Genomic DNA, 12,314 nt, shown 5'->3' with positions numbered 1-12,314 from the left:
AAGATCGTTGAAATATTCTGTAATATTTTTATTTTTTACTTGTTTTACAATCTACATAAAGATTACTGACTCAGTTTTCAAAAATTATTTATTTGCTCTTAAGTTATTATTGTTTTTTATTTAGTATCTTTTACAGTAATCTTAATATTACCTTTCTTTTCTAGCTTAGGTATTGTTGCTCAACTGTCAGTCCATTTTTTGTTTAATGAACATTTATTCATAATGCTATATTCAATGATATTAGTCTATTTTCTTGTTCTCATAATTTTTTTTTTTGTCATTATTGTTCATATTATTATTTACTAAACCTATTACTTTCTACTATTATTTACTAAACCTTTACTAGAACTAAAAGACGTTTGATTTCAATATTTAAATTTTTATTGAAAGATATTGAGATTTTTTCCATGAAAACACTTTGTTGTTTTTTAGAATAAAGTGATTGTACTTCCTGAAAATCATCATGAAGATAAATACCTTTATGAGATTGTTGTAGAAACAGGATTTAAACAGGAATGTTCAACCACTGCTGATGTTATGATAGTGATAACAGGTATTGAATTATTTTATAAGTATTGCTAAATATTTTCAATAATTTATAACAAATGTAGTTGAAAATTATACTGCTTTGATACACAGGGATGATGGAGCATTTTTATGGATGTTAAAAATTATGCTGCCAATTCTGTTCCTATTAGTTGCAAATTTAAAAGACATTAGTTTCAGATTTGCAAAACAATCTGTTTTATCCATCATCAATATTGAATTTCAGACATAAATACCTGGCTGAGGGGTATTATTAGGCCAATTCACAATCCTCAAGCCACATTATACTCCCCTTTATATCACTAGTGTTGAGTGATATACACAACATTTTATTGGTGAGGCTATTTTTTAAAAAAGCTGTCTGACTTTAAAATATTAAAACTCTTTAATATAGGCTTATTTGAACCAGAAGAACAGTTAAAATATTAAAAACTCATAAAAATCAAAGGTTAATAAAATTTTTAGTAGTGTTATATGTGTCTGTAGCATACTATAGTCACCCTCTCAACGAAAACTTCTAAGACTAACAACTCATCCCTGCAAAATTTTCAAAGTTAAAGACTAATGGCAGTATCAAAATAACCTTGTTTTCAAGAGTACATGTTCTGTTGGATAACTTTAGATTGAAGCTTGCGGGGCAGTTAAACCAATCCATTGAGTCAATGACAATTTTGCAACTTAGCAGGTTCACAAAATCTCTGCATTTTTTACAATAATTCCATCACAAGAAATGTCTTAGCTGTTCATGATTTAATTAATATTTTGATTTAAGTATTCATATAGTTTTTGTTTCAAACAGTGGTCATGAAGTGGAAAATGAGTGGCTTTTCTTGATTCTGCCAAAATTAGCTGATAGATCATAAGACCAAATTTTCTTTATATATATATATGTGTGTGTGTGCACGCATGCACATTTAGAACAATTTGTTTGGTAACTCCAAGGTTGCTAAACAATTTGTTCTACATGTGCAAATACCTCAAAGATTGCTCCACACTACAGTGGACCGTTGCTGTGGTGTCCAATATTTATGATATTGACAAAACCTGACTCTCTTTTGGATATGATTTTTGGCCACCATTGGCTTTTTTAAGAGTTAGTAGATTAAGATTTTTGTTTAATATATGACATATCATCATCAGCTTAATCCTTCTTCAATATTTTGTATTTGACAAGAATAAGTTTATAAAAAAAATTTATTTTAGACATTCAATATAAAATATGTTTAATGAAAAAGACTATATTTACCTTATAAACAAGTTTCTTGAATGATTAGTAAAAAGAAATTGTTTTAAAAATGATCAAAAATTATATTTACAAACTTGCACTTACAAATGCAGTTTTGACGACAGATTGCTTGCTAGAAAACCTGGTGCAATGCGCCAGGTTTTCCAGCTCTTAGATGTAAAACTTTACTGTATTTAACCAGAAATGCATTTGTACTTATGTAGTCATGTTTTAAGGAAATAAACCATACTGTGGTAATATAGCTTTTTCACAATAAACACATCGATAAATCACAATAATCTTCTCTCCACACAAAACCTGGGGTGATCCAAACCTGACTTAAAAACTTCCCTCGAAAAAATTGTGGATTTGTATAAAGAACACTCCCACAGGCACACCCACACATACAAACTTTGGGATTTATATATTAGACGTTAGAAATGTCTATATATTAGACGTTAGAAATGTCTATATATTAGACGTTAGAAATGTCTATACATCTCGGTTTTATATATTTGATGTTAAGTATCTAAAATTAAACTTATAACTTTAATTCTCTTTGAGTCAATTCACTTTTTGTGTATTTTTTTGTTTTAGTTTGTTTTTCATTACAGTAATTTTTTTGGTACAATAAAAAGTGTTCATAGTCTTCTTTTGTAGTGTGTTAGATTTGTATAAAAGTTTAAGAAGATCATTCATTCTCTATAAAGGGACATATCTTGTGTGCATAGCTCTGATGGATAAAAAATATTGCAGTTATTATTTTTATGTTTTTGATTTACAGGCAGAAATGGAGAATCAGGACCGCGAAGACTCTATAGCCCTTACAGAAAATGTTTTCAGAAAGCAGAAACTGATTTTTTCATTATGGCTGTACCTGCTTGTCTTGGAGAATTGTCAGATATAACTATCTGGCATAACAATGCTGGTGTTTCTCCAGGATGGTTTCTTTTAAAAGTTCAGGTTAGTGTCATTGTTTCATATATTTGTAATAATCTTTTTTTACCTTTTACATCTGGATAAAAATTTCTTTATCTATGATCTTTTTACAATGATCTTCAAGATTGACTTTAATCTTAATGTCCAATTAAAACCCTGAACTTCTGGGGGTGAAACATTAAACCATGCTCTGAGGTGCACATAAATGATCATGAATACAATAATTTCTTGGAGTTTGTCTTTTTATGAGTACTAAGATAAAATGTGACTGACATATCTACATAAAGCAAAAAAAAACCTTTAACATGCGTGGGTGTAACAAATTACACCCCTCAAATTTGACACACATTCAAGAACTATTAACAAAAGTTCAAAAAAGAAAAATCATGACATTGTTCTTTAGCTTAGCCATCGATAAACTGTTTTCTACTTGCAAACTACTTGTAGCTTTGTTGTGTTAAAGATCGAGTGCCTTATGACTAAAAACCAAGTGCCTTGTTTCAATGTATGTATGGAATGTAATGTATGTATGTTGTATGTATGTATTGTTTTTAGGTTCGGGATATGCAAACACAGAAGAAAGTTGAGTTTCTTTGTAATCAGTGGTTTGATGTTGCTGAAGATGATGGCATGATTATAAGAACACTTCAACCATCGACCCATGAAGAGATAACAGAATTTAAATATCTTTTTTTTGTTACTTTGAGAAGGAATCTGTATGAAGGACATATTTGGTTGTCACTCTTTACACGGCCAGCACAAAGTTCATTTACAACATGCCAGCGTCTGGCCACATGTATGTCACTGTTAATGACATCAATGATTGCAAATGCCATGTTCTACAAAGGAGGTTGGTTTAAGATAATTTAACGATATTTTTACTTTATATGAGTTTGTAAGAAATAAATTAATAAATAAAATAAGTAAATTTATATTTATATGAATTGAATTTAAAAAATAGTATTAGTTTTTATCCTTCTGTAATGAATTATTAGCTGAACTAGTTAATTCAGTATTTGGGTATATTGCTAGCAAATGACTTACAAGCTACAAATAAATGGTGCTTTGAGGAGAAAATAACAGTTGAATTTTATTAACACATTTTGTTACCATAAGTGTTAGTATGTTTTTTTCAGGTTTTTGCATTTTGATATGCACATTTTAACTGAACTTTCTCATGACTAATAAATAATTTTAAATTTGATATCAATCTAACTAAAAAAATTATCAAAATGTCATTTGACTTGAAACTGTTGCTGGGACAAATCTTATATATATAAAATCACTAAAAGATGTTTTCACACCCACTTAAAAAAATTAAAAGTTGCATAAACTGACTTCTGATTTATTTATTCCTAATATTTTCATCAAAATACTGCTAACAAATAAAGTACATAGACTAACTTTTTTATCATTATGACACCCACAGTATGTGAATTATGACACCCACAGTGTGTGAAAAAAAAAGTTAACTTTCAAAGATATTTCATGAGTTTACTAAGTTGTTTCAGTAGTGATAGGCTTGTGTCATGCCTTTTTTTTTTTTTTTTTTTAGAGTTGTTAGAACTACACCATTTGGTAACAGTTAATGTGAAAAATTACTAAAATTAAGATTTAAAGTATAAAGACATAATTAACCATGTTTTTTTAATGAAAAAAATTTGCTACAAAAATATGGCAACTGTCAATTTAGTAAAACTAGTTGCTTTTTTTTTTTTTTTTTGTCTTAAAGCAGTAAACTAAATTTTAAAAGTCATAAATTAGAAGGTTTTTATTATGTCCTGGAACCTGAACAGTCTGCATAGACCCATTTTTAAATTAACTTTAACTTATTTAGCAGGTTTTGTTTTAAAATTTAGATACTGGTCCACCTGCAACTTCAATCACAATGGGACCATTTACATTTTCAGTTAATGAAGTCAAAACTGCGTTCACTGTGGCACTCATTGTGGTTCCAACTAATCTTCTTATCATATTATTGTTTAAAAAAGCTGGACCAAAGATTCCTAAAAATTCAACAAAGTATGAGTTACAAGAAAAAGAGGTTAATGTTGTGGGTGAGTTGTAATTTATTATGAGAACATTCTCTTTTTTTTTATTTATGAAAATGTTTGTCAATTAAAATTCTCTTTGTTGGTTTTACCTTTGTCAGTTTCATTTTCTTTTGGATTTGGACCATTGAACTATATAACAATTGACTATACTATGACAATTTACCATCCATTTTTTGGAGTTTACCCTTTTAACTTTATGTCGGTATTTTTTTGTAAAAAAAGTTGTAGAAGTTTTCTTGATAACGGGTGATGCGGAAGTTATCGGACAAATCCTTGTTTCATTATTTGAGCATAATAGTTAGTTTTTGTGGTTTTATGCGTAGGCATAAGCGTTCTATAAAATATAAACTTTATTATTTGAAACACAATTATTTAAAATGAGGTTAAATGCAGCTGAACGAGAGTCTTTTCGCAAGCGACTAAAAATGTTTTTTTGTAAATAAACCTAATATAAAAAAAAAAAAAATCGTAAATCACTTTGAAAAGGAAGGATTTGCTCAAAGTACAATATATGATAACCTAAAAAGACTTGAAACTGTTCAATCGTTTTCTGATAGGAAGCACCCTGGTCGTCCAACATCCTGGACTAGAGAAAAGAAGGCCGAGTTAATTAAAAAAAAAAAGAATATTAAGTATAGAAAACGTGAAAAGACTCCAAAATACACTATAGAACAACAAATAAAGGCAAAGAGAAGAAGCAGGAAACTAGTTAACCAACTCTATAACACAAAATCGCTTCTAGTCATCGATGACGAAAAATACTTTTGTTTTGCAGGGGACAACATGCCTGGAAATTCTGGATACTACACAAACAACAAAAAGACTTGCCCAGAAAGTGTTCGTTTTATAGGAAAAGAGAAATTTCCAAAAAATTATTATTGTGGATAGCCATATCTGACCGTGGTATGTCCGAGCCATTGTTTCGCACTTCCAAGGCTGTAGCGATCAATTCATCAATCTATATTAATGAATGTTTAGAAAAACGACTTTTTCCATTTATTCACAAGTATCATGGAGACTTTAACTATTTATTTTGGCCAGATTTAGCAAGTTCTCATTATTCTAAAGATTCTCTAAATTGGATGGACCAATATGTCTATTACGTTGATAAAGAATCCAATCCCCCAAATGTGCCTCAAGCACGACCAATTGAAAGTTTTTGGGGACATTTGGCACAGAAGGTTTACAAGGGAGATTGGCAAGCTTTAACAGAGCAAGTTTTGATTGATCACATTAAACTAAAACTACAAGAAATTGATTTAAACTTTTTTCAGTCGCATATGAAAGGTGTCAGAGCAAAATTGAGATCAATTGCAGATGGTGATGTTTTTTCATATAAAAAATAATATATTTTTATTAAAAGATAAATGCTTTATTTAAAAAAAATATAATAGTAGTTTGTTTTTTTATTTATAAATAAGTTATTGACGTTTTTATTTTGTCCAATAACTTTCGCATCACCCGTTAGGTATAATATTTAGATGAAATCTTTTGTTTACACTTTTTAAATATTTAAAAGTTTTACATCTTACTTTAGAAAAAAGAAAGTCTCATTCTGGCTTGTTTTGTACTTAGGCTAGTTTATGTTTTGTACTTAGGCTAGTTTATGTTTTGTACTTAGGCTAGTTTATGTTTTGTACTTAGGCTAGTTTATGCTTTGTACTTAGGCTAGTTTATGTTTTGTACTTAGGCTAGTTTATGTTTTGTACTTAGGCTAGTTTATGCTTTGTACTTAGGCTAGTTTATGTTTTGTACTTAGGCTAGTTTATGTTTTGTACTTAGGCTAGTTTATGCTTTGTACTTAGGCTAGTTTATGTTTTGTACTTAGGCTAGTTTATGTTTTGTACTTAGGCTAGTTTATGTAACAAACAAATTGATGTTGATCTGCTAAATTCAAAAGTAATGTTTCAAATAAATTACAAGTAATAGAAGTTCTATAACTTTAGATTTTTCCTGAAAAAGATTTCTTGTTACTTATGATATGCTGTTTGTTGGAGCTTCTTTAGTGGAATTTTCTTCACAATTTTTTTCCTAGCTCATTTTTTAATTATTTTTTTAACTTTTATATAGTTTAAAGAATATCAATTGAAAAACAATTCGATGTAAATATTTTAAAATTGAAAACTCATTCAACCTACATAATTTAAAATATGTAAAAAAGAAAAAAAAATTCTGAGATTTTGCACAGCATGTTTTTTTTCAGTGGCTTCCCCAGTGGAACAAGAAATGTTGAATGTGAAAAAGTACAACTCTTGGGTGAAATTCTTTCGCTCAATACTTTTTCCTGGTGGTGAAGATGAGGAGGTCGATAATAAAAAACCATTGCCTTATTGGTTAATTTACATTGCATACATGCTTGCATTTGTTTCTTCAGTTGTCAGTGCATTCTTTGTGATAGCCTATGGCTTTCAGTTTGGAAAAACAAAGTCTGACCAATGGATTGTTTCCATGCTATTTTCGTTTTGCTATTCTGTTTTTCTCATTCAGCCATTCAAGGTGCTAACTTTTGGAGATATTATTTATAAATTTCAGTATTGAATGTAGTTTTTGTTTTTTGTACATTTGATATATATATATATATATATATATATATATATATATATATATATATATATATATATATATATATATATATATATATATATATATATATATATATATATATATATATATAAAAGATTTATTTATAGAAGGTATTTTTAGGTTGTAGTTCTGTCTTTGATATTTTCTGCCTTGCTGAAAGTTCCTTCTTCCAATGGTAGAGCATCTTCCATTATAAACGGAAGATTGAAACCACTTTGTGAGTTGTTTTTTTTACTGTTTGCAATTTGCTCACAGGACTTATGCTGTTTTAACATCTATTATTTAAATTCTATTGCTATCCTGTAATTCTATTACTGAAATTCTGACAAAATATAAAAAAATGAAAATATTTCTAGGTAAATATTAGCATTTAAAACTTTTACAAAGCATAGTGAAATTTTTTAAATGTAAAAAATTATTAAATCCAAATTTTTTTTAGCGGAGGAGGAAGAAGAAATTGAAATGACAAAAGTTATTAATAAAGATAGTAACAAATTCAGCCTACCTGACGAGCGAAAGCTAAACGAGTTTCGAGTAGCAAGGATGAAGGTTTAAACGTCCTATTTTATATATTATTTACACAAATTATATATATTACGTAAGATATTACTTTGGATTTCCATAATATTTTTACAGGAGAAGCGCATCAAAATAATCATTAAAGAAGTTTTAGTTCATCTCTCCTTCGTGATTCTTGTCATTGTTGTAGCATACTCTTCTGCTGATCCTTCCTGTTTTGATCTATACAATTCTGTTCATCAACTCTGTGCATCTAATGGGATACTTAAAGATTACGTTAATGGGAAAATCACTGTTGATGGTGAAGAGACAGATATACCTTCTGGATATGACGTAAGTTGTATTTTTTTACTAATAGTATTAAGATATCTTACCCAGGGTCTACGCAGGTGCAACAACAATTTCCTTTATTATTATTCAACATTCTTGTTTTTTTTTCATACAGCTCTTGCTTCTGTAATGTACACCTCTTTTTTCTGAAAAACGTAACATCCTTACAACTGTAACAAATAATCCACATTTAGGTGGCAACAAACGAAGACTGGTTTACATGGACGACTAACTCTGTAGTTGGATACTTGTTTCCGAAAGGATGGTACAGCGACATACCGATGGATTTTCCTCACGGATTTGTTGCCGACTCGGCATCGTCCAAAGTTTTAGCGATGGCTAGGTTTCGTCAACTGCGAGTAATGCGAAGTAAGAAGTGTTTGAATGTTTGTTTTTTTGACTATTTTCAGTTTTCCTTAAAGTTTGGTTGTAATACTTGTTTTCAGACCAGTTCACTCTTGTATTCTGTCATTCTCAGATTCTTGTACAAAGCACCCTGTGTTTAAATACTTGATCAGTGAATGCAACGCGGGATACAGCTACTCTTCAGAGGAAGTTGAGGAGTACAAAGCCGGTTGGCAACCTCCTCTAAATCAAACGGAAAGGTTCAGAAGAAGGAGAGGAAAGAGAAAGGCGCTGTGGAAAGGTCTTGAAGACCCTTGGCTCTATCAAAGTAACGTTCATTTCGTACCTCTTAATGTTGTTGCAGTACCTTCGTTTTTTACTTGTTTATGAGTAAAAAGTGTGTTTGCTTCAACGGTTTTGAAATGAGTTCATAAGTTTTAGTTTTTAGTTGCCTTATTATTGAAACGATTCATTTGTTTTTCAGCAACAAGTCAGTTGAAAAATCCGTTCCCATTTACTGGCTTGTTTAATACGTATACTGGGTCATCGTACGCAGTGAGCATTGGGCCAGATAGAAGGACAGCAAATAGAATTCTTAAAGATTTGAAACAAAACTTTTGGGTCGACAGGTACACCAGAGCTCTTTTTACAGAAATCAACATTTACAACGCCAATACAAATCTCCTGTTGATCGTGACATTCTTACATGAGGTACTACCGACAGGTGGCTGGAACTTTTACACAAACGTTCAAGCTTTGCGCTTGTATAGATACGTAGGGGGGCTAGGGAACTTGGTCATACTGTTCGACGTTGTGTTTTCAGCAATATCATTTATTGGAGTGTTCAAATCCGTTCGCGCAATACGCAAAAGTAGTCTCAAAGAGTACATATCCAATCCATGGAACCTGTTGCACGTAGTTGTAACCGTTAATTCAATTTGCGCGATAGCGTTCACGCTTGGCCGCATGTTGGCTGTAAATGCGGCGGTTGCAGAATATACAGCAGAGCCCGAAATGTTTGTCAGTTTCCAGTTTGTTGGTCAGCTGGAGTATCTTATCATCGGGTGTCTGGGCTTCGTGTTGTTTTTTACGAACCTGGAGTTCTTGCGTATTTTGCGCTTTAATCGACTGATTGCTTTGCTTTCTAAATCAATATCCATAATGAGCGGTCCGCTCTTGTCTTTTGGATTGATATTTTTCGTGGTATTTATGGCTTTCGTATCTTTCACTACCTGCATCTATGTTGACAAGCTAGAAGATTTTCAATCTGTTCCAAGGTCTTTTGTAACCATGACCACAATGTTCCTCGGAAAGATTTCTGTTTCAGATTACTTTAATAACGCCCCTGTTTTTGGCCCGCTGATGTTTGCATCATACATGCTGTCAATTCAGATGATCATGATCAATTTGTTTGTTGGTTTGATCTGTGATGCATTCGCTGAAGTGAGCGAGCAAGAAGCTCCAGACGAGGAGCCGAGTGTGTTCGGCTTTATGATTGATCGGGTGAAGAATATTAACAGTGGAGGTACAGAGTTTAGTTTTAAAAAAAGAGTTTTAAAAAATTTTAATGATTTAGTTGTTAATGCTTTTAAATTTCTTATTAAACAAATTACAAATTATGTTAATATATAATTCTGTTTTTTATAAATATACACTTATGCATAGCAGCCGAGAGAAATTTTGGGCCCCGGGGAAGTTTTCTTAAGGGGCCCTCATTATGATCAATTACATACCCAGGACCAAAAGAAGCGTGCTCTGGTCATTGAAAATGAAAAATAAAAGTTAATTAAATCTTTTAAAAGTCAAAACTATTTGAATATTTTAAAAATTACTTTAAAAAATTGTTTGTACACACGCGCCCCCCTTCTTCTCCGTCAACCCCACCCCCCTCTCCGCACTTATGGTTATAAAATAGTTAGCTAATAGCATGTCTTTTCAATGCACATAGACCTGCGTATTCGTAACATACTTGGTATGTATATAAACCTCGTTTTGTTTAAGGGGGTGCACCGGATCCAATATACAGTGAATGGAAAGATGATTGGGAGCAGATGATTGATAACCTAAAAAGTGGATGTGATAACTGCACCTACTTAATGAGAAACATGGAGGCAGAGGAACTCAGGCAAAACAAGTTCTTTGATCAAGGAGATAAAATAAAAAGAGAGTTATTGGTTGCTGTATTGGGGCTTGATTTCTTTACATCTGAAGTTGAGGTTTCCACTTGTTTTTTGTTTTGTCTTATTTTTTGTTTGTTTATCTACTAATAAAATACAATATCCTTGATGCTGCAGCTCACGTTGAGTGCTTCTGTGATTTTGCTGTTTTTTTCATTGTAAAGTAATGTCTGAAATTTTTCGTTTTTATTTTTTTTTGGTGCAATAATTGAAATAACTTCTACAACTTTAAAATTATTAAAAAAAAAAAAAAAAAATTTAGTTTTGCGATGGATTGACTTCCCTTGAAAAGAAACTGCTGAATATAACACCTGAAGATGCCAAACATTTCTTATTGCAAGCTGCGGTTAAACGTCGCATCGCGTTGCAGCAAGAGTTACTGGATCAGCACGAAAACGGAGAGGATTAATACAAAAGCTATGTTCACAGCAATCTTCAATAAAATAATTCGCGCCCATACTCTATCACGGAGGATACAATCGTTCGCTACAAAATTATAACGATAATAAGTTCCAGGCGTCAAAAACGTTTTCTCTCCCGATTGGTTGATTAATTTCAGGCATCAAATTTGTTTACTCTTTTTCGATTGGTCTTGATATTTTTCAAAATTTTTATATCTTTGTTCTTACTTGAAATGTACACTAGATTTAAAAACTGATCTTGTTTTGCTGCGGACACTTAAAATTATCAGTTATAGATTTTCTTCCTTAAAAATAATCTCGTGGCTACATGCAAACATGTAAATATATCACTAATTTAAATATGTAACTGATTGAAGTTATTTGTTAACTAGTTGAAACGATATTTATTTAAGATAATTATTTTTTGTTTGTTTAAAAAATTGATAAAAATTTTTCTTTTTGAAGGATGGACTAAGTGAAGAACTCTATTTTCTTCTTATTATTATTTTTTTCTTTTAAAAAAAACTCATTTTAAATGTTTCGTAACCAAAGCAAGAATTTAATGAAATATTTTATTTGGGTGTTTTGTCGAACCCCCTCCCCCCCTGCTTTCATATTAGATTTACATTTTAGTGTTTTTTTCACAAAAGTTTGACAATGTTTATTCCAACGATTAAACCCTGTTTTCTTTCGCTACAGCGTGGTTCAATTGACCTGATTGAAAATTGAACTGAAAATAAGTTTATAATCAGAAGAGATTGCATGCCTATTCAACTTAGAATGGCGCTCTAGTTTTTGAGTCGGCTGTGTGTTCTTTTTCAGTCGGAAGGCATATTCTTATAAATAAAGTTTCGGAAAGAAATTTTAGACTTTGATTCATCATAGAAAATATCAACAACTAAAGTGAAAGTGCGATAGCGCTTGTAAACATAAAATAGTGTTAGAATAATTTACAATAAGGCGTCATGATTACTGACTACGGATATCAGCAATCATCCGTAGAGCGCCGGTATTTAAATTCTTTAAAACAAAGTGGCTTCTTGTTTCAAAAACGAGTAATCACTTTTCTTAAAACAACAACCTAACTTCAAAAACCTGAAGTAAGATCTCAGTTCCCTCAACTGGGTCTGAGATCTCGCTTTTTAAAAAATTCAAAATAAATGTTTCAATTTGATTATTTGTAAATCAAAGCCAA

At 31.0% G+C, this 12,314-nt stretch overlaps 1 protein-coding gene across 4 annotated transcripts in view; it reads left to right on the top strand.

Moving 5' to 3' along the window:
- LOC145184035 (uncharacterized) overlaps window positions 1-11,694 on the top strand; it is a 39,825-nt gene extending 28,131 nt beyond the window's left edge. For 3 of the 4 annotated variants that reach the window (XM_090094449.1, XM_090094450.1, XM_090094451.1), the window contains exons 26-38: window positions 433-553; window positions 2,556-2,734; window positions 3,266-3,560; window positions 4,570-4,767; window positions 6,968-7,260; window positions 7,468-7,564; window positions 7,787-7,896; window positions 7,984-8,199; window positions 8,391-8,565; window positions 8,675-8,869; window positions 9,026-10,066; window positions 10,543-10,757; window positions 10,981-11,694. In XM_090094449.1, coding sequence (XP_089950575.1) covers window positions 433-553; window positions 2,556-2,734; window positions 3,266-3,560; window positions 4,570-4,767; window positions 6,968-7,260; window positions 7,468-7,564; window positions 7,787-7,896; window positions 7,984-8,199; window positions 8,391-8,565; window positions 8,675-8,869; window positions 9,026-10,066; window positions 10,543-10,757; window positions 10,981-11,127 — 3,282 coding nt within the window. In that variant the 3' untranslated portion in view covers window positions 11,128-11,694. Of the gene's footprint in view, window positions 1-432; window positions 554-2,555; window positions 2,735-3,265; window positions 3,561-4,569; window positions 4,768-5,321; window positions 5,503-6,967; window positions 7,261-7,467; window positions 7,565-7,786; window positions 7,897-7,983; window positions 8,200-8,390; window positions 8,566-8,674; window positions 8,870-9,025; window positions 10,067-10,542; window positions 10,758-10,980 lie in introns of those variants that run through there. The other variant, XM_090094452.1, reaches the window with a different exon arrangement.
- Window positions 11,695-12,314: the final 620 nt, after the last annotated feature.

The sequence above is a fragment of the Hydra viridissima genome, unplaced genomic scaffold (assembly GCF_058129835.1).
Source record: "Hydra viridissima isolate aposymbiotic clone 2 unplaced genomic scaffold, HvirCarnegie_v1 scaffold_7, whole genome shotgun sequence".
In the NCBI taxonomy this organism is placed as follows: domain Eukaryota; kingdom Metazoa; phylum Cnidaria; class Hydrozoa; order Anthoathecata; family Hydridae; genus Hydra; species Hydra viridissima.
Note: the sequence above shows the minus strand (reverse complement) of the source record. Positions and strands in the feature narration are given on the sequence as shown.